At 39.5% G+C, this 22946-nt stretch overlaps 1 protein-coding gene across 1 annotated transcript in view; it reads right to left on the bottom strand.

Annotated features, from left to right (window-relative positions):
* csmd2 (CUB and Sushi multiple domains 2) overlaps window positions 1-22946 on the bottom strand; it is a 240351-nt gene that overhangs the window by 18555 nt on the left and 198850 nt on the right. Inside the window, exons 44-57 of the mRNA XM_016675164.1 lie at window positions 22393-22570; window positions 20578-20723; window positions 20401-20481; window positions 19739-19852; window positions 14239-14427; window positions 13419-13565; window positions 10604-10792; window positions 9405-9590; window positions 7682-7876; window positions 7331-7504; window positions 7056-7229; window positions 6660-6833; window positions 1975-2163; window positions 1600-1773 (exon numbers count right to left, since the gene is read on the bottom strand). Coding sequence (XP_016530650.1) covers window positions 1600-1773; window positions 1975-2163; window positions 6660-6833; window positions 7056-7229; window positions 7331-7504; window positions 7682-7876; window positions 9405-9590; window positions 10604-10792; window positions 13419-13565; window positions 14239-14427; window positions 19739-19852; window positions 20401-20481; window positions 20578-20723; window positions 22393-22570 — 2310 coding nt within the window. The remainder of the gene's footprint in view (window positions 1-1599; window positions 1774-1974; window positions 2164-6659; window positions 6834-7055; window positions 7230-7330; window positions 7505-7681; window positions 7877-9404; window positions 9591-10603; window positions 10793-13418; window positions 13566-14238; window positions 14428-19738; window positions 19853-20400; window positions 20482-20577; window positions 20724-22392; window positions 22571-22946) is intronic.

The raw sequence follows: 22946 nt of genomic DNA, 5'->3' as shown, positions 1-22946 counted from the left end.
AGCTTACATCAGAAATGAATTCTGCTGACTGGTACATAATTGTGCAATAAAGACAATGATAGAACTAGTGTCTGATACCATAAAGATCCAATGAGACAATGATGGCTTTCTATATCCTAAAGAATTTTAACTTTGCTATTTAAGTTTATTTATTCTATAACTCAGGGATGGTTATTATACAAGATTCCAAACTTTACAGTGCATCCAGAAGACATTCACAGCACTTTCATTTTTCGACGCAATTCCCTTGATTAGTTCCACAAGACAATCCTCTCTGAGATCTGCAGACAATTCCTTTGATTTCATGCTTAGTGTTTCTGCTGGGAGCTGCACTGTCAACTGTGCCACTTTATATATAGACAGATGCATGCCAGAATGTGATTTTTTTTGTCTTCTATTTTTTTACAAAATTCACAAAAATCTCAAAAGTTTGTATAGAATTTGGTGGAAATAGATTAATTTAATACAACGTGGAGTATTCCTGTAGCATAAAATCTGGATAAAGGTAAGAGGTGTAAATACTTTCTGGATGCACTAGAAAGTAATTGTCTACAAAGTGTTCAATCCATCACCTTAAAAGGTAAAAAAAGATGGTAAATTTGGAAACCTCCTTCATAAAAATTCCATAAGATGCGATGTTCAGCAAAAGGCAGTTTTGCGCAATGTTGCTTGGTGAATTCAAGTACATGCAACACTTTTCAGACTTTATATTTAGAAATTTTTGAAACCCACATACCGATTTTCTTCAGTTTCATAATTATCCACTACTTTGTGTTTAGTAACTCCCTCAAAACTTCAATAAAGTAAATGTTTTACAAGTTTGCAGGCAACATACCAAAAATGTGAAAAAGTTCAAAATGCATGAATACGTTCACATGGGACAGTCGTAAAGATGGCCATGCAAATAAATATGAACATAATACCTGTCCATTGAGAGAACATCAGAGAACATCACACATAATGACATTGAACTCTCAGAGTGCTACTTTACTGTCACACAGCTTGTGTGCCTAAGCGAACGACTTTATAGCTCTTTGATACCGTCTGTGTTTGTTCACTTTTCTGTCCCATCTGTGTGACTGTGCATTTGCACATATGGGGGATGTGTGGGCCGTTTAACGTGCAACTCGCTGGAGCCCTGGAGGAATTGTTGTTGGGGTATAGGAGTATGGGGGCCTGTGTTTTTATACAGCTTCATAACCCGGCATTGATGTTCCTCAGTCTAATGAGAGCAAATTAAAACGAGTTTATAGAGGGGACTCAGCTTGCCCTTGAGGCCTGCGGAGCAGACGGGTAATTCCATCTTTGGTCCAACTATTTCGTAAATATCCTACCACCAGATGCCACTCAAAGTCTTCATTTGTTGGTCATGCTCTGTGAGGGCGTCTATATAAACGGAGCTGATATCCCAACTGAATTAATAAAGCGTTAAATCAAGAATTGACAGAGGATGAGGGCTCAGTCGTGACACGGTAATAGTTCTGCTTGTTCCAGACTCTTATTTGAGAAGATTTTGAGTGTTAAGTTTTAGTCCTTCGTAAAATGACATTTGGTTGAACACAGACAGACACAAATTGACAGGTGACTGGTTCCCCATACCAGAGCAGTGCGGTGGCGAGCCGCTCCACTGCCCGTCCAGCTGACACATTCTCGTGGTGTTTCCGACGATGCCACGCTGGCCCATGCAGCTGTAGCGGATGACCGAGCCCACTGTTCGACGGTCTCCTGAGATCTGCGCGTAAGGAGGCATGCTGGGACGGTCGCAAAGAACCACTGACCAATCAAAGTAGAGAAGGAAGCAAACAAGTGTTAAATAGATTGCTGCTAGAAACACAAATGTTAAACCCTGTTAACTACAGTTAATAAATGGAAAAACCACAAATCCGTGCATCTCTAGTATAAATATACATATTTTTTTAATTAAACCACATTTTACAAAGTACTTAAAAGAAACCAACTGTTTCCGTTACTCACACAGGCATTTGGGTAAGGAGCGGTCCCAGGTGCCGTCCCCTTGGCAGGAGATGGAGCTGGTTCCCAGAAGATAATAGCCAGGGTTACAGCGGTACGTCACCGCGGTCTGGAAGCTGTACCGATGGGGCCCGCTGGATAATACCTGCCTAATGCTGTACTCTACATGGCCGGGCTCTGTGCAGTTTACAACTGCCGGCATTAATGGGGCAGAGGAAACGGAGACAGAGAGAGAAAAATGAAAATTCTTAGGAGCAAGATTTGTTTAAAAACCGCATTTAAAAATCTGATTTTACAAAGTTTTCAGGGACAACTATAAAAACATTATCCCTGTTAGATAAACTAATAAATTATATAGACTGAACGCTGTGGCATTCCCTTACAATTGGTAGTCTCTTTGGCTGAGAGACAGCGACAGAGATGGATGGAGACCTCACAGGTAGTTGAGGAAGGAAATGTGAATCAAATTATAAGGAATGCAAGAAGCTAATATTCTAAGAGTGCTAACCAGTAACGATCACAATCACCAAGTCATGCATACATTTCGTCAGCCATTATCTCAGTAAAGTCAGCAAAGTCAGAGTTGCCATTTAGCCTATACCTACACATATAGAGTGATGCTAACACCCTAATGGCTTCCAAAACACACTCAGAGTTTGCCTGCAGCTATTCCAGCCCAGCTTGCCTTGCCAACCGCACTCCAATAAATGTGTTTTTGCTCCAGCCAAAATGAACCTACTGTATTCTAATGTGTGTAAAAGCTTGCTCATTTTCATGCTCCCAAGCTGTCCAGCTATGCTAAATAACCCCCCAAATATTTTTTATAATGTATTCCTCCCAGAAGAGTGCTGACCTGTGGTGCCATCATTTACAACTTACTGCATAATAACTCTACAAAGTGTCTTTGAAGCCGCGGAGCGGTTTCAGAGAGGGGCATTCTAAGCTTGGAAACTTGGCTTTCATTAAACGTGCTTAGTGCGTGGTGTGTTGAAAAGGGTTCCAACGGCTGTCTAAACTGACTGACCTCCTGGTAAATTTCTGTGTGGCCCCAGCGTGTGAGGAAGAAGGAAAGTTATAAAAGGAAAACAAAGAAGGAAGGTGAGAAGGGAAGTAGAAGAGGTAATTTATTTCAGTTCAAATCAAAGGTGGGAAACCCTCGTCAACCTCTCTTCCCTCGGTAGGTGACGCATCCGAAGTGTAGCATTATTTCCTCTCAGCATTCTTGCTCACACCAAACCACAAGTACAAATATATAAAAGCCTATAGATTTTATAGCTTAAAGCTGAACTGTAGAGTTCATTACATCTGTAGTTCTTTGGGATATATCTCTACAAAGGATGTGACGATGCAAACATTTGGGCTGATATTAATAACCTATCAACAAAAGGTTAAAAAAACATTGGCCAATACTGTTTAGTGCCAAGAAACTGGTGCAACCCTTTACTCTATCAGTTTTGCATATTAATTTTGGATTTTTTAAATTTGAACCATTAAATTATGGTTTGGTAATGATGTCTAGGATTAGCTTGGGAAGAGAATGTCTGTAGAGGAGTTTTCAACTCTTGCCAAATATTTTCCACAGGATTTCGGTCTAGACTTTCAATGAGCCGTTCCAACACAGAGATACTTTGATCTACATCATCCCAACGCAATTCTGGGCTTTTTCCTGTAACACTAGCTTTTAAATTTCTTCCAGGATAGCTTTATATTGAGTTTCTTCCTTTTTATCCATCAACTATTATCAACTCCTCTATGCTTTGCAAAGAAAAGCATTGTCATAGCATAATGCTCCCACAAAACACAGTGGTGGCAGTATAAGCAGGTGTGAAAAGGTGAATTGTTAGTTTTTCTTCACAAATATTTGACATTTTGGCCAGACATGTTAATTTTGGTCTCATTTGACCCGAGCACCTTCTTTGAAATATGTGCTGCATCTCCTACATTCTTGTCATTTGGGTAGTCCATGCCTAACAGCCTTCCTGTTGACAGATTCAACCACCTGTGCAGTTGTGCTGCTCTTTCAATTTTTTCGAATGATGAACCGAGTACCGTTCTGTGAAATGCTTTAAAAAATGGGATATTGTTTAGTAATCTACTACCGTTTTAAACTTCTCCACAACTTTATTGCTGACATATCTGCTTTGTTCCTCGGCCTTCACGACGGCATTTGTTTACTAACGTTTTCTGCTTCCCATTTGTTTTTCTCCCACTCAAAGCTGAGAGACTAAGAGTGAGATGGATGAAGCGGATGCCAGCACAGTTTTGCTGCTCAGGAAGAAAAAGCGAGGGCCACACTTTACCAAATGTGTCACTATGGCTGTAATTAATGTAATAAATCTGACTGACAAAAAGACTTGTAAGCTGCTTATGTCTTCACATCAAAAGTGAGGATAATAGACATCAAAAATGCCGTTCCCATCCATCCATCCACACACACACGTAGAGGAACACACACAGTTTTCACATAAAATGTGCCTGAGAATAAGCATCTGGGCTGAAACAAGGCTGATGCTAATATGATGTCACTGCTAAAGTGAAGAGATTCTAAGACGCATGTCTGGAAGGAAATGTATGCAGCAGGAAAATGAACTCTTCTTACAAAAAAAAGAAAGAAAGAAAAAACAGGGGGAAAAAATGACGGATGCCTGCAAGACTTGTAACCTTCCCATCACTCCAGCAAAGTATTGAAAAGACACTAAATCCCTTTTTGTCTCATTTAAAACAAACTCAGGAAGTCAATCAGACACGTTTTCCGTCACCGCTTGTCACATTTAGGGCCCGACTTTGCAAGCAGCCCCTGTCGGTTTCTGTCACAAAGCCTTCAGATAGAAAACGACTTATCCACAGACACGGGAGCAGAGATACATTACTTTTTGCAAAAACGCTGCCAAATTAAGAGTCTTTGCCCGACTCATGCGAAGCAGAGCTGAATAATTGTAATTCTGAGCAAAAACCCAAAATGCAGGTCTCCACAGACTGCTGTCTTTTATGCAACCTCAAGGATCTGGTGATTGTCTTTGGATTTGTCTCTGCATGGCTATTAACTAACACTGTTTCACTGACACGCATGTTTGCCTTAGGGGATGAAGAGGTAGTGAGGCTGAGAGAGGAAAAAAAAAGTCAACTGGAAATATTATGTGGAACCTCCACGGACCATTTGACTGAGGCCTATGTAATTAAATAAACTGGACTCTTCTTTAATTTTTCATTTGAGCTTCCCCTAAATGTTAAGTCCGTTAAATTCCTTCTCCCCAGGGTGCTTCTTTGCTTCATTTCCACACTCTCTATGATTAAGGTCACCTATGGTCAAAGAAGATATGGCTTCACACATTTTGTTAGGTAATTTAGCACTCACCCACACAAATGTGTGAAAATATAAAAAGAAAATGTTAAGTCCACGAGCAACTCTGTGGAATTTAGACATTTTTCTTAATCTGATTCCTCCTTCAGATGAAGGGCCAACATTATACCAACGCTCAGCTAAGGTGTGTAAGAAGCCGTTTCTTTAATGTTATGTTGCAATCCAAAGGTATTCATATGATTTGCATTTTTTTTGTACATTTTTTAAAACAACAACCGCATACTAAAGTGTGGTTATATTTGTACTTTTGTGTCAAAAACAGAAACACAAAATAAAATGGAATTTGCTAAGAGGAGGAACATTTTCGATACTTTTAAATGTTGCATTTGTCGTTAGCCCCTGGGAAATAAACTTGGTTCAACAGTCTTTCATTACTGTTGGAGCTGCACATTTTTAGGGGTATGTGTTCACTGACTTTGTGCATTTGTAAGAGATTTTTGTTGACACAACAGCTCAAACTCAGTCAGATTGAATGAAGAGCCTCTGAAGTGCAACTTTCAAGTTTTGTAACAGATTAAAGGGTTGCTTTGTATTTACGTCCATCCATTTTCTCATTGATTTGTGTGTGGTGTGTTTTTTTTTTTTTTGTACTGTTCTTGTGCGATACATGTGTTTGTGCATCAAGGACTGCAGATGGAAATTAGCTCTGAGAGCCAACATGTGGTACCAGGCATATTTTCCCTTGAGAGTAATGCTCCTGCACATGGTCCTATTCAACAAATAAACAAACAAGCTTCTCTGTCCTTGCTGGAAAAACATCCAAACAAAATAATGCTACCACTGCCATGTCTCATCGTGGTGTTTCTGCATTGGGGGTGACATGATCCATGAGGTGTTCAAAGCATGGGATACTGTTGCATAATCTAACCCTATTTGAAGCTTCTCCGGAACTTTATCCCTGCTGTGTTCCTTGTTTCTTTATGATGTTGTTTCACTAATATTCTTTTAACAAGAGTAGCTGCAATTACATACATTTGGAATATCAGTCTTCTGGTCTATATTTAGTAGATATGTGACTTCTGGCAATTCCTTGGAATGAGAGTAGGGGGATGAAAACAAATACACCCTCCATTTTTTCACATTACTGACAAAATCTGGCAACGTTCAAGCAATATGAATATTTTTTAAAGATGCTGTACATTGAAAAACCTCTTCTCCATGAATGCATATTTTCAAAGGAATGGAAAAAAACCAATGTTTTCTAACATATTGAACTGTTTATCAGAAGCAAAATAAGAACATCGTCAACTTTTTGTAAATATTTCATATCCATACAATTCTGCTGAAATCAGTAAATAAACGCACAGACGATCTTCTTGTCACTTACTTTTACACCGTGGTAGGGCATTGTTCCACTGTCCATTGGCCTGGCATGTAGATTTAACAGCCCCGTGCAGAACATATCCAGTATTGCAGACAAAACGCACAACGTCATTTAAGTTGAACTGGGTTCCTTGGGTTGTGCCAAATGTAGGATTTCCAGGGTGGCCGCATGTGATGGCTGAGAGAGTCAAATGATAGGAGTCATTGATATACAACCCAAGTCAAATTTTTGAAAGACACAAACTGCTTTAAACTTTGAACAACACAGTACATGCTGATATAAAATGATTATCTAAAGAAGAAATTGCTTAACAAACATCCACAGCAACAAAAGTCTCAATTCAACACCGCCCAGCGGTGTATGAGCAAATACAAACAGCTGTTTAGAGAGGCAACTTACGAACGCAAACGGGGGTGTTTCCTGACCAGCGGTGATCCTGCTCGCATATTCGCACTGACACACCAATAAGACGAAACCCTGGGTTACATTGGTACACGACGCTTCCTCGAAAGTTGAAGTTCTCCCCAATTATTTGCCCATTGACTATTGGGTCTGGAGTGCCACAATGGCCAGCTAAAAACAAAACGATAAAAAAGAAGACGGTTAAACGTGGTAGACTCTGACTTTTTTTTTTTTTTTTTTACTGTTGTCATTTTTTGGACTGAAGATCTCACCTAGACATTGAACTTGTGTTCCGCTCCAAAGCCCATTGGACATGCACTCTCGGACCCGAGAGCCCACTAGGGTATATCCTGTGTTGCAGGAGAAAATGGCTGTGGCTCCATATACAGTCAAAGTTCCTATTTTATGACCATTTGGAGGAGTGCCAAGATCTCCACAGGAAATAACTGAAATAAAAGAACAAAATAAAACCCAATTAGGACAATAAGATTCAAAATCATTTTTTTGCATGTTAGAGGACTTGGATATGAAAGTAAATGAATTTGGTTGCATTTATGTTGCTTACATTTGAGTGGAAATCTTTAGTAATACACAGACGCAGAAAGGCAACAGCTCTAACTTACTGTCACAGACCGGGCGAGGATCAGGGTAATTCCAGGTGCCATTTGCTTGGCAGCGAATGATCCTTTGACCCCTGTAGTAATATCCCGGGTCACATATGAGCATCATTATGGCATCATATTGGTTTTGAGTGCCGTAGATTAGTCTCCATCTTCCGTGCTCCACAGCAGAGTGGCTGATGTCGGTGCAGGTGACCGCTATGAGGTAAGAGAATTTTTTTACATATTTAACAGTCACTAGTTTGTCTTCTGAAGACTGAACTGTGTTGGGCGTCTATTTGGAGTGGAATGATGCATCCAGCTCACAGCGAAAGACTAAGAATCCCCACTTTCTTCTCAAGAATAAGAGTAAAAACTTAATCACAAACTGTATTAATAAGGTAATATGAAGATAATATAAGTCAGTTCAGGTTTGACAAGATTATAAATTGCAATTTTTAATTGTTTAATACTGTGCTAGTCCTACTGTCTCTTTGGTGTGTCTTCACAAAACAGTAAAGGTTTCATGAATATCAAATGAAGTTTTAAAGAGACAATCAAATTTAGGGAATAAAAATAAATTCCATTTTGTTTAGTGCCTGTGTCAAAATGTGGTACCAATACCAGTGATAGCACTTGGCCTGTTCTTTGTGGTACTCAGAAGAAATTTTGGTATGAACTGTTAACAAGGTAAAATGCCAATGTCGTTAGCTCTCACATGGTCCAATAAGCAGAACCATCCAAAAATAGTTATCTGCTCAAGAGCAATGATTAAAAAAGATAAGATTTTACAAACAAATGGAGGATAATTTTTCAAAAACTCCCAGTTATAAACTCATGTGGAGAAGAAAAAACAGTTGCTTGTTGTTACTTACACCTTATTCAATCAATTTATCTCTGAAATCCAACATTAGGATTTTGCTAACACAACCCACCCCCCCAGCTTAACTGTGTTCTAGTTAGAAACTGCAAATTCTATTGGATTTTCTAATTGCCGTGCACAGCGACAAAATCACATAATTGGCTTTAGCAAATCAAGTTAAGTTGTTTCTTTCCATTTTATATATTTAAAACAAAAATACTAAATACACACACAATAACAGAGGTGGTACAATCCTAGGTATATGAAGGATTTAATGAGCTGCGTACCGTCAAAGCACATTTTATTGCAGTGACAGTGATATAAAGCTATAAAAATACATTGTAGCTTCGCAGCAATCACATTGAATTTTCTTTATGGAAAACTCACAAATAAAGTCTGGATCCTGTCAAACTATTGCCTGAGATATACGTTAGTGCTATTCATACTTGTTACAGAAACTCCATTTATTTTTCTTTCTATTTATTGTTTATTCACAGGGGAATGTTAGATTTCTCTATATCTTTGTTTTTACGTCACTGTGATGATGGATGTTTAGTTGGCTTAGCATGAGAAAAGGAGTTTCTATGTCAGTGAAATGCTTACCATTATCCTAAGTGTTGGCCTTGAAGACACTTGGACTGTTTTCTCAAAATGTCTATGCTAAGCACATGTTTGACGGATTTAAGTTAAAAAAATGCACAACATAGTGGGGGAACTAATTATTACCTCCCTTCCATTTGAGCTCATGAAAAACTAATTCACAGTAAGATTCTAACCGGGTTGTGGTAAATTACAAAATGAAACCATAATAGCGTCACAATACACCTCTGGTTCCTGTGCTTCTGAAGATTTCAAATTTAACCAGACAGCAGAAGAAAAACTCACGAACGCATCTTGGAGGGGCCTCGATGGGGCTCCACCGCCCAGATTCTTGACAGACCACTGAGGTGGTGAGAGGACCAGCAAGCCGAAACCCTGGATTACATTGGTAAGTGACCCTGGCCCCAAGAGAGAAGTCTTGGCCAACAATGCTGCCGTTGACGGGGGCAACAGGCATTCCACAGGACATGACTACAAAATAAAACATTGATAGGTAGTTGAGTAAGATTTAATGCAATATAAAAAAAAAACAGTAAGAGGAAATAAAACACAGGCAAAATAACTCGTCATCCTTGTATGCAAAGTGCTGAGTTCTCAAAAACACTCACAGAAGGCACGGATGAGCCGCAAACATTAGCATGGAACTCAGTTCACACAACAGCAAACAATCAAAGTCGGCAGAGGATAAATGTAATTTTTATGGATGAGTACACCTGTTATGGAACTGTGTGCGCACTCAACGTTTGCTCTAATTGCGTGTGCCAGTCTGAAAACAAATAGTGGAAATCCATTTTTAGATTTCATGCTTTAATATTTGATTTAAAAGCAAACATCATTAAAATTTAACAACAAATGTTATTATCTGACAAATAGTAATTGTTGTTTTGAGATATTTTTTCTCCAAAAGTTGAAATCCTCACTATGGCCTACTCAATTAATAAAAAAGACCCCTCAAATGATAATTTCTAAAAAAAATACCTATGTGAGGTATGACAAGAGGACTAAAATCCAGTAATTGAAATGTCACTAAGTTTCCACTGAATCTTTAAAAAGGGACAAAAAAGTGGTGAAGTAAACTTCCTGGAGGTATGCCTTAGGCTGAGGAGCTGCTAGTGATGCCGTGCTGTCAACCGCAATCAGCCTTTGATCCGAAGCAAAAGGATTCTGTAAGACTTTTTCCCCTCAATCAGTTTAAACCTGAGAGATGCAGCTCACAAAGTGGATTTGCAGTGATATTCTGTTCGGCATGCCAGACGGGATACAAGTGATATAATCTACTTAAGGTCATCAGTTATAAGACGTTTTATAACGCATCGATCAGATCTTGAAATTATGTGCATTAAAATGATAAAATATCCTACTCTGATGAATCTCTGCAAAGCGATTTGACTGACATGATAAGAAAAAGAAAGAAAAAAAAAGAAGAAAAAATTCAGTCTCTGATCTATCTCTAGTTCCTGACAGAGCGTGATAGAGGTCTTTACCTTGACAAAGAGGTACTGGGGCATTCCACTGATGGATCCCCTGCGCTGTCCGGGTGCATGTGGCGCTGGTCTGACCAATAAGTCGAAAGCCCTGGTCGCAGTTGAAGCGTAAAGTACTACCCAGCTTGGACCCGGTCAGGCTGTGCACTGTGCCATTTACAGGGTTATTTGGAGGGCTGCAGTAGGGCGCTATGGAGAAAGAAGTAAATACTCATTATATAATCACAAAAACATGACATGTTAAAAAAACAACAACAAAAAAAACAATGATGCAAGGTGATGTAAGAAGTTGTTCAGCGGATGAATAATGAATACCCGTTTAACGACAGAGCCAAAGATCTCTGTTGCGTCTTGCTCTTGTGCTGAGGGAAAGGTTACAGCAAACACTGCTGCCTCGAGATGAGGAAAATTGATTATTGAAAACTAATGTACTGCAAAGCAAAATGAGTGTTTGTCAGCAGCTGTGGATGAGCATCATAAAAGTGATGGATACATAATGATGGGAACAAAGTATCTGACTTTGGTTAAACTGGTAACGGCAATAATCATTTGTCATTGCAAATGGTGCCAAAACGGATCGAGAAGATTCACGAGCCCAAGTGGAGTTTAGCAGATTTCCCCAATAAGGCGGGAGCACGACGCATCAGCTGCAGAAAGACGGTAACAGAACACAGACTCTACAAACACTGTGTAATGAGAAGAGAAGACTGTGTTCAGTATGGGTGGAAAATTATTATGAGAACATCAAATTTCAATAAAAATGCAAATTTGCCATTTTTACAGCTCTCATATTGCAGCAACAATTTAAAATATTGTGTTTTTTTAACATCAAGGATATAACCATGCAAAATCCCCAATAGTATAAAAATACTAAGCCAATATAGATGGTTAGTTATGGACATAAAACATTTTTTAACAGTATATTATGTCTTTCAAAGAGGCAAAGATTTTAATAGTCTTTTAAGGGGACAGAGAGTCTGTCAAACATATTGAAGAATCTCATACTTGGGTTTATTGTAAAAATATTTTTTTCTGAAAAGATCAACAGCACATGGACAGAGTGCTTTGGTAGCAATTTAACAAATGACTAAAATGCTTACTGTCCACGCTGTGAACAAAAGGCAAATTCTCAATGCCTCAAAAGACGCCCATATGGATAAAAGCCAGCAACGTTTTCATTTTTAATTAGTACACAACCAAAAACATCCGCAAGACCACTAGAGGGTGAAGAAGTTTGTTCTTTATCATTAGTTGGTAAACGAGTTTGCCAACTTCCACTAAAACTTAGACTGAAACAATTTGGTCAGATTGATTGAACCTTTTGACAACAAAACATAAGAGGAACATGTGAAAAAGCACAGTACGCTAACTGCTGGAGCTAAGAAAGGGAGGGGATTTGGAGTACTGCAGCTATCTTCCAAAAATGTACTGGAAACTTTAGAGTACATGGAATACTGAATAAACTAAATGCGTTGCCGTTGGGTTTTTCAATAAGATCATCATCAAAACATAGACAATGAACACAGTGATGGTTCTCCATATTTAAAATTTACATGACCATGGGTAAAAATTTAATTCTCCCCAAACATGGCCAAAAATGGTTGTAAAAAAAAAAAAAAAAAGCATTAGCAGCACAGGTACCAATAAGAGTGCCTCTCTCAACATTTGCATGCCTTTTTCTAACATCTCCACCTGGGGTACCAATAAATGCCAGCAGGTTCTCAATCATTAGCCCATCTGCTGCTTTTTTTTATTTTTATTTCCCTTTCCTTTCTCTAGCATGAGACAGAACAACAGTTGCCTTTTCTGCAATCAGCCCTGCAACTTTGAATAACTTTGACTGCAGAGGGTGGTGACTAAATTGAAATAGATAAACAACAGGAGAAAGAAAGATTGAGCGGACAAGGTCAGGCTGACTCAAAGTTGATTGAAGTGATGGAGAAAATGAATGCACCTAAACAGAGAGATAGAAACAGTGATAGTTGAAATTGATAGAAAATAACTGTAGAAAACCGAGCGCGTGAATTGCAACAAGACACTGCTGCAAGTTGTTAATGGAAGACTTGCCCTTGGAGAGGAAACGAGGATTGATGAGTAGCATAGCTGAATTTATTGAATGCATCAGTGCCATCTGTTTTTTTTTTTGTTCCTTCTTCTTCCTCCCACAGAGGTACACCAGAAGGCAATTCCATATTGACCATGGCAACTTCTGGGTTCTCACTTAGTTTGTCATTTAATCCGTCACGACGAAAACCGTCAGTGTTCGAAACAAACAATTAAAAAGTGAAAGAGGCAGGAGAAAAAGCAGAAGAGAGAGATGACAGAACATCCGGCTGGGGAGACAGAAAACTCCAGCAAAGGGAGGAGAGAGACAATTAGTCAATCTGGCTGAGTGGTGTTGATACAGAACAGGGGGAGCCTTTTAAATATTTACACAGTCATAATTCACAGCAAGTTATGCAGGTGTCGTATACCAACAAATCCTTCATGGGAGCAGGACAAAACGGAGGAGTAATAAGCAACAAGCAACGCATGAAACCACGCTTGCTAATTCCTAGGTCTTGGCACACAGCAAGATGTCGGTGCAGATGCCTGCTGCCCCCATTAGGCTCTCACAGAGCTGGGTCATATTTTTGGCTGTCTACGGCACAGTTGGCAGCCCAGATGCCGGTCTTAAAGGAAAAGTAAATTAAACACACGACTAATGAGATCAAACTCACAACAAGGCCCTAAAAATAACAAGTCCGAAATAGCTTCCACGTGGCCAATCGATCACGGCGTGATGAGGCAGCGTTCGGAAATTTCTGGCCCTTACCTGAGTAGCGGATGCGGAAGCCTTTGTGGCTGGTGGTGTGATCAAAAGACCAGTGCAGGTAGACTTTGTTACTGGAGCTTGTGATGCTCAGCGGGCTGGAATAATTACCACTGAGGGTAATGAGAAGCGGGCTCTGTCTGGATGGACCTGGATGAAGATATGACAACGAACGACAATTAAAAGTTTCAAAATGCTGAAAAAAGAAACAAAAAGAACTTCAAGGTAAATCAAAAGTCTGGATCTATCATTCAGCAGGTCCAGACTTTTCACACAGTAAAAATCTCAAAATACTTCATTTGTTGTGAATTGCGCCAAGTTGCAAATGAAGTTTGTTGAACTCTTAAACTGTGGAAGAAAAAAAAAAAAAGAAAAGACGACTGCAGACCATAATTGGCTTAGCAGCCTCAAGGTTAACAATTGCCTGTTCCTCTCCAGTCGGCAGAAGATAAAAAGTACTAATCAGCATCGCCGTTCTGTATCCCACCACCATTTTCTCAGAGCTGCCGGGCAGAGTTGCTGACTTTGCCTCTAATCAAATTCAAATGTACAAGGCAGATGCAGATGTGCTGCCACCATGAAAGGGGAACTGTGTGTGATTTTCTGTTAGTGGAGGCAGATAGCTTTGTTAGAGAGTTTATTTAGCTGCCTGGTTTATTTAGCCTTTAACTGAGGCTTTCTGAGGAAAAAGTAGTGTTTACACAACTCTATGGACATTAAGAAAGTGTTATCAGAGAACGATATAGGTCATAAACGGCAATGAGGTCGGATTAAATTTGTCTTCACAAACACATGCGATCGTAGACGAAGCGACGAGACCCACCGTCAAAGACCTCGAGCTCGTCAAACTGACGGCTGGTTTGAAAGTGTTCGATAGTGAAGGTAATGTTGTAGCCGGGCTCCACTTTAACAACCCAGGAGCAAGACTCGAAATGGGGGAAGCCGGTGCCTGGCGACTGGCTCATAATGACGCCCGTGGAAGCCGTCAGCACCTCATTCATCGGACACGTCACTGGGGAGAGGAAAAAAAAGAAAAAGAGAGAGCGAGACAAAAGGAGCTATTATTTTGAAGCATTGAAATAATGATCCTGTTTATGTTTTGCCGGCGTCGTTTTATAATTGCAGATCACGTCGAGTGATTGTTCGTTCATTTTGGCGAATTCAATTTACCTTGAAGCACAAATTGGATTGTTTAGGTTCACATTGTTGCTGCAGAGAAATTCAATGTAACTAAAAGCATGGCGAAGGCTAATTGTCATTCATGTCTGGGTGCCGTCACAGGAAAACAAACTTAATGCATGCCAACTCAGACTGCTAAACAGCTTATGTTTAATATCATTGACTCGCCATGAGCGTATTCACTCCTTTGCCCATTGTCAGCGTGACAGATGTGGAGCTAACTTGGCGGGGCGAGTCTCACGTCAGCCTGGAAGCGCTATTGCTGTGGCATGTCTGGGCAAACTACATCCTTCCCCTCATCACATTTCCTTGCTGTCACCAGAATTCATCTCCTCAAAATCCTTCAACATTTTCTAGACGTTTCAGTCGTGTTTTCGCCATGTTCCTATCTGCTCTGTTTTTGTTGCAGTGCTGCAAGAAAACAATGGCATTATCCGCCAGAACATTGGTGCTACCCAAGACAAGCTATAGCATCAAAGGATGAGATACACTGTTTATCGTGAGACAATGCGACACTGCATTGTTGAGTTCTTTTTTTTTTACTGTATCCACCTGGCACTGGCAATGATAAACTGTGAAATATTCCACAATGAAGAGAAGAAATTAGTATGCATTTCTCATAAAGCATAAATGATTCCTACGCTGGGATTTGTTTTCAGATCATTTTCATTTCTTCTCATTTTACAAACAAACTTCACATTTCATACTGTTTTGTGAATTAGGTCAATGTAAAGTTGTGCATAAATATAAAACAAAGAAAATTATATAATCTGAAAAGTGCATCTCGGTGAAAAATTTTGGTTCAATCTGACCAGACCACAATTTTCCATCTTGGCTGTTTGTCAGTGTTGCCCTTGCCATTATTGACTGTTTCAGTAGACAACCTTATTTTGGTAGGTTTGCAGGTTTGCCAAATAATTTTCATTTCAGTGATCTGAAAGATGCTCAAATCTTGGGCCATTGTTTAACAACCCATCTGGTGTTTTTCTCGGTCTCAAAGATGGTGACTGCCCACTGAGGTTCTTTTACAAACACCTGAGATCATCACAAAACTTCTGCATCAATCCAGATATTAAATAAAACATAAGGGGATCCTATTTACCAATTAGGCGACTAATGAAGGCAATTTTACTTACTTTTATTTAGGCTCATCAGAGTTAATGAGGTTTGAACATACAAACACCACCATTTTCAGAAACTTATTTGGTCAAATTTATGATATATTCTGAAACTTGAAAAACTTGCTGCTGGACTGAGAACTAGCTCAGGGCATTTAACATTTTTATTTGTAAAAAAAGAAAACAAAAAAAAGACAAATGAAGCAACATAATTATAAGCTACTTTGTGTGCATCTAGTACATCACATCCCAGTGGCATATAATTAAGCTCACGGCTGAAGTGTGACAAAATGTGACAAAATCATAAAGGCTTTGGAAACTTCTGCAAGAGACCGTAAACGTATCTTTTTTAAAAGACCAAAAGCGACAATAACAAATAAAATCAAAGGGAAAATAAACAAATCCATAATTTTTTAGAAAGAGAGTAAAACTACTTCAAAGTTAATGTACCAAGAGGTGGATTAAAGTGTTTATCAAACAAGACTGCAGAAAATCTACTGGGGGATGTAAATGTCCCCACTGTGAGGCACTGTTTGAATACCTAAGCCTCTTCTGCCTGAAGGTAAAGGAGCTTTCAGCACTTACCAGTCTTAAAGTGAGAAAAACTGAATGTTCTTGTTCAAGAGCCAACCTCTTAAATACAAAACCTAATGTCAGCTATCACTATCTAAATAGAAAATTCATCCAAAGGAAGGACAAAAATGTATGACACAATTAAAAGTTATTACCTAACAAGTGTGTGACAACCAACCTTAAGTACCTTTCAGGAAGCACCAGTGAGTTCAAGGCTACATTTGCTTTGTCTTGGAGCTGACAAAAGATACAGCTGAGTGCGCAAATCTTGAGTTACTTTTTCATACTTTGCCATTTTGAAACAAAACACTGGGAATAATAGATGCCCATTCTGTTACTGGATACGCATAAAAGCTGATTTTTATCTGCATTCAGCTGGATTTTACTCGGCATGGCATTTAATCAGGGGCAACTGAGGACAACATAAACATTAGACTGGATCGAGACTGAAAACTCAGAGTCGGGGATGAGACGTAAGATTCATAAAGTGTCAGAAGGAATGCATTTAGATGAAGACTAAAACAGCGGGGAGAAGCAAGTTTGAAAAATAAAGTTTAATGTTGCAATAATTCTGGTAAACCATTTTTGTGGAGAAAGCAGGTTTTTATCAAAAATATCAAAAATGGAAAACTGTGCTGTTTTCAACAACAACAACAAAAAAGTGGACCTTATATTACAGTTCTGTCCACTGTGAAGTCTAGCTCACACTAGAGAGTAAATGTAATGGGCAGTGGATCTTATACAAGGCAGCAAACTCAAATAAAGTGCTAAAAAAATTCACTAAAAATAGTTATTTATGATAGTCAATTCAAAACGAGGATCAGACATTTTATGGATTCATCACACAAAGAAATATGTTGCATTTCAGTTCATTTTAATAGTTATATTGCATGTTCAAAATTAAGTGGGCTACTACTGTTAGGTAGTTGAATTACTGAAATAAAGACTTTTTTAAATTAATAATATGATTCAAATCAAAATAAAGGCCTGCTAGTGTTTTTCTTTTAACTTATATGTTAAAAGTACTGTTTGCTTTTTATGTAGATTTTATTCATCTGTCTGTATAACACTATTTTGGGGAACAGAAAAGTCAGAGGCAGAAATAGACAGATCTGGGTCTTGACAGACACCCAAATGTGACTGGGTATGCATGACATTGTTATTTTTCTTTTTCTTTTTTTTCAAAAGAGCCTCAGACAATGACAAATTTCAAAGCGGAAAAAAAAAGTGAATATATAAAGGGTACATGTGTTATGCAAGAACAGATGTCTGATGCTCGTGAGTCAGGTTGAGTGGGTATACCGGTGCTAAGAATACAGAACCGACTCCGGTTATCTGAAAGACCATCACTGAATGATAACATGCACTGTGTAGGCCGGCGGTATATAGTGTGTAAAATCTGTGAGGTGGTGTTTGTGGGGGTGGAGTAGTTGGATGCCCCTAGATGGGCAGAAATGGTTGTGCCTGTCAGAGCTAGAAGTGGTGATTTGATAGGTGCAGCTGCAGCCAGCATGTCCCCTGCATTTCAATGAGCTGTGCATGTCGTCTCTTCACTGCCCTCCAACTACGGCCCTCTTTCTCACCTACCTTTAAACTCCAGCCCTATTCTTTCCTTATGCACTACATTTCTGGCGACTCCTCCACCTTTTCTAGAAAATACCAACCGTTTTACTTTATGAGGGCCAGCTCATCCAGGGCTGACTCATGCTGTTCTGATACTTTCCATCTTCTTTTATCCTCTCTCTCTTCTTGTTTTCTGCTTCCAAAAGCCTTAACCTTATGATGCTACCCTTCTATTGCTCGAAGGACTAATAATAATAATAATAATTGATTGGGAAACGACAGGGAATCTGCAAGGTGATACATCCCTTTATACATTTAATATGTTTGCACAAAGTGTGGGATGCTGCTCATGGTTACATGAAGTTTGAACTTTAGCAGGTGCAAATATCCAAGGGTAAGGTACAAAAAGAACTTGGAGGAAAATGGGAAATTACATAAACTCGAGTTTTCATGTCAAGATAGATTTTACACTTCTTTTTTGTTCACTGGGTTTTTTCTGTATCCTTTTCACTTCATTTTTTTTGTCTGTTGTACTCGAAATTGGTAGCATTTAAATGGTAAGTGTCCTTTACTTGTAAGCTTTAGCTGTTAAGTCCAAAGGACACACACAAATGTACTCTTCTACTACTACCCAGCAGGGAGAGACAAGAAGCATTTAGTGTGTGAAAATCACCACTAGAACAGAAAAGATTTATACGATTGTGATCTTGTGAAGTTCAAAAAAGGGAAAAAAAAAGCAGAGAAACCCCTTGAGGCTCCCAGAGATGCATTTTATACAACAGATAGTATTAATCTAAGGCTGTGCATGGGGTGCAGGGGGATCCTTTGGGGCGACCATATTGGTAGCAGTCTCTACAGGAATCATCGCTAACCTCCTGGGAGTAGAGTAAAAGCCAAAGAAGCGGTATCTACAAAAAAATGTGGTTGCTGTGCTGCTTCATGACAACAGATCCCCAGTGGAAGACGGAAAGATGGCAAAACACAGATAAATGCTTCAGTCTATAAATAACTGGACTAATAAGACAAAGCACAACTGAAAATAAATACACAAAACACCTCAATCAGTAGACGATGGCCGTTTTAACATGTGCAGCAACATTCTAATTAGAGTTTTTACATCAATGTCAAGTTTTTCTATCAAAACAGACCTATTAGCTTTTAAACCAGCATTCAAGTTATTTCTCACCCAATAAAACCAATATATTCTTCAAGACTGCAGTTTCTCTGGCATTTGTTGGTTATATTCCAGTCTTTTGAAAGTGAATATAGATTGACGGTGTCCTGAAGCGATTCTGAGACTTTTTTTTTTTAGATAATCACTATCAGAGTTCTAGACTAAACTCGATTCTTTTACCATGATGTTGGTGAACTATTAGAACTCATCCTTTCTCTGTGAAATTCCAAGGGTTTACAATAACATTCAGTGAGGGAGTCTGCATTAACGCTTGTCGTTTCAAGTGTGAATGTGTTGTTTGTTCTTCTGGGATGATTTGATAATACACGACCAACTAGGACAGCACTGAGTCTAATCGTCAACGAGTCATATTAAAAATGAGAAGAAAGATGCTATTGCTAGCCTAGCACAACAGCTAAATGATACTGATAAATAATTGGCAAGAGCAAGACATAAGTTTACTAATAGCTGTTTGTGTCAAGTCAGATACAGAATTTAACTGAATTAACAAAAAATATGTCCAATGAATAGTAAATATCTTTTATATATTGTGCTGCCTTTCAAGAACACCATAGAAAATGCTAAATAAATTGTCTTACCTACGAGATTCCAAGACCAAAGCTCTAGATTATGTTACAAGTGGGGTGCAAATGATCATCCACACAGATTTAAAGGCAGTGCTGTTGAACATTTCAGAGTTGCACACCATCACTTACCGTCACATGACGGTGGGGGGCCTTCAAACTCTAAGTGTGTTCCTAGTCGACATGTCAGGATGCTATTTCCACTTAACTGGTAGCCTGGGAGACATCTGTAGCGAACTATATCACCTGATCAGAGAGGTGGAAAGGAAGGAGGTTAAATTCAGAGATGTACGGTTGGTGGCTACAACAACATCCAATCCTAGCACAGAGCAATTCTTGGGTCTCCCTGAGAAAGAAGGAAAATTACCATTTGCAGAAACAAATTACCATAATAATAAACTCCCAATGGATGTGGCGTATGTAGTTCAGAATAATAACTAATCATACAAGAGTGAAAATAAAGAGATAATCAAACATCATCTCCATTTTAACAGAAGACAACAGAAATATGTTATGAGCAATGGCCCCACGTCCCCCCATTCTGATTATTTCTCTCCCATTCTTCTCCATGTAATATAAATTATAGGAAGTTTCACTCAACCTAAAGCAATTTAAATGGTTAATGCCAGGATGTTATTTCCCTTTGGGATTAATGGTTCAGAATGCCACACTTTCCCAAATCACAATGGCACCAAATCCAATCTGAAATGACAGCGGCGTCGAGATAGCGGTGATTATGTGTCTGTATCGGTACACGTATTCTATGAAATTTAGGTGACAGTATTTCCACCTACCAATTTTGAATTCCTTGCTTGCCATCAGGATCTCTGCATTAGGAATGATGGGCGGAGGCAGGCAGTACTGAAGTCTGTAAGCTTTATGCAATGTAGCAGATATGAGAGGAGTGAAAACACAGATTATTCAGAATTATTATTCAGAAATTCTTGAATATAATAAGATCATTTCCATACCTTGATAGCCAATACGGAACAACCCGCCCTTCTCCGTGTTGCTGCGGAATCGTATCAGCACCTGATTGGACGTGCTACTGGGTGGGTCATTAGGCTCTCCGTCCGTGAAGACGCCTAGTTTTCGAGTTGTCTCCTGCGGGCCGTCCCTAAAGAAAGAGAAGAGGTATCACAGGTAGACGCTCAAACGCCTGAAATGGCAGCACACAAAAGAGTACCTTAAAAAATGTTCAAAGGTTCCGACAAAGAAGCCAGACTACACTGAACGACAGATTATTGTTATTAAGCTTTCATCTGTATCGTAAAGCCTCTCTCTTCTTTAAACGCAAACACATTTCACTGGCTTGCTTCGGCTTAATATGACAGAATAAAGTAAAAATTACAGATACGAGTGGAACGACAGGTCTGGATTGCGTCGCTCCTGTTAACAGACATCCAAAGGGAGTGCCTCTGGAAGCGGTGGCCCTGCCTTGGCAGTCCCCTGGTGTGGGCATGGCCAATTAAGCCAGCTCCCAGATTCCAGCCACAACCATTCAGCTTAGAAACCATCTGTCTTTGGCTGTCAGACTGGGCATGGGAGATTACAAGCAGCTCTGGAAACGGCTGGCTAGGGAATGCTGCCTGACAGCAGTCTAGCCAAGCCACCATTATGGGGCCCATTTCCTTGGCTCAGTGGTTCGGTGAATAGATACACAGCAACGTTAACTGGAAGCGGGGAATGTGATAGTCCGCATCGCGACTTTGCTGGGACTTTTTTTTTGTTGAAAAGATGACAACTGGTGCCGCTGACAGGGGAGAAGACAACAATAAGAATGGTCATTCTGTCAGGTCTTTGGAGTTTGACCTGAAACCCTCCATGATCAAACAAATAAATAAATACATAAATAAAACACAGATGTCAGCCCACACATTGTGAGCAATTTGTGTGGTCGTTCAGCTTCCTGGGTCACTGGCAGTAACATCTCTGGTCTCCATGAGAGCTGGGACTTTAGGATGCTTTCTCGGGGGAGTGGGGATGAATCAAGACCGGAAACCATCATGCATGTAAAATCCCGTCTCTGGTGTTAAATATGGCAGGTCAAGCCTTATGCAAACAGTGAAAGGAAGAATTATCTGTCTGAACATCAGCCAGGCATGAAGACAAAAACCAGTCATCCAAAATTCCTGACAAGTGAGCACATGTTTTCATACCCAAATGACCATGCACCACTTATTTATCTGATTAGTCATCCAGGGTTTATAAATGTCATGTCACTGTTAGCTAATCAAGAAATAAAGTGCAACACCAAAGCCCATTCTACATTTATTTCCTCACAAAGAAACTGCACGTAGAAAACAACATTAAAATGTAAATGAAGAGAGAAGCTACATGCTGGAACTGACCAATTTTCAGCTTTCCTTGTTCTGATTAATGACAGTACAGGAAGCAGTTTGAAATATCCAATCTTTTTACGGTCATTTAATGAACCATGCATTAGCAATCCCAGGTTGAGATCATCGCAACACTCTTCAGTGTGGACCTTACTCAAAGTTAGCTATTTTTAGTATCAGTAATGTATTGAAATGAATACAGAGAACTCAGAAAAGTGGTGACACATTTCATTTGCTTCTAGTATAAATATGTTTTGACCTCTTATAAGAACTATATATAATTCACCAAGAAAAAAGAAAATGGCTTAGAATCACTTTTACAGCTCAAAGCAGCTTTAAAAGAAACACAGAAATTGAGCAAATTTTTTTGGCATTTTCAGCTATTATCACCACAATATACCAAGTACATCATCACTGAAATGTCTGTGTACTTCTGTCATTTCTTACCAGACAGTTATGAAGTCATGCGGCCCATGAACCTGAAGCAGAGTGAAATTGAGTTTGATTCCAAAGCTAGGAGCCACTGAAATGAGCCAGGTGCAGTCAGCTGAGTTCGGGTACTCCTCTGGGTATCCCGGGGAGAAGATGGTCCCGTTGTCTGATGTGATGTTGCCACCACAAGGCACTGAGAGAATATGGAGGAGGGGGAGAGGGCGAGATAAAAATTTATATAATGCAGCGGGTCAGGAATGCTGTACAACTACGCAGGCACATAAACAGAAAATGGCGATTTTCCACTCTCCACCTCTTTCGCTTCCCTTCTCGGTGTCTCTTTCTCTCTCGACTTCACTCTTCGTCTATTGCCCAGGCACTTGTATGAGCTAAAGATTAGCCAGTAAAGCCTTTTAGTAAGAGGGGAGTTGGATGGAGTGTTTTGCAAAGATAAGGGCTCAACCCTTTTCCATTGAGGCTGGAGCGAAGGAGCGCACGATGAGGGAGGGGGTGTTAGCAAGCGCCAGGTTCCTGGTGTGTGTTTATACGAGTGCCTGTACGTACTATAT

The sequence above is a fragment of the Poecilia formosa genome, unplaced genomic scaffold (genome assembly GCF_000485575.1).
Source record: "Poecilia formosa unplaced genomic scaffold, Poecilia_formosa-5.1.2 Scaffold107, whole genome shotgun sequence".
NCBI lineage: Eukaryota > Metazoa > Chordata > Actinopteri > Cyprinodontiformes > Poeciliidae > Poecilia > Poecilia formosa.
This window is presented reverse-complemented; position numbering and strand designations above follow the sequence as displayed.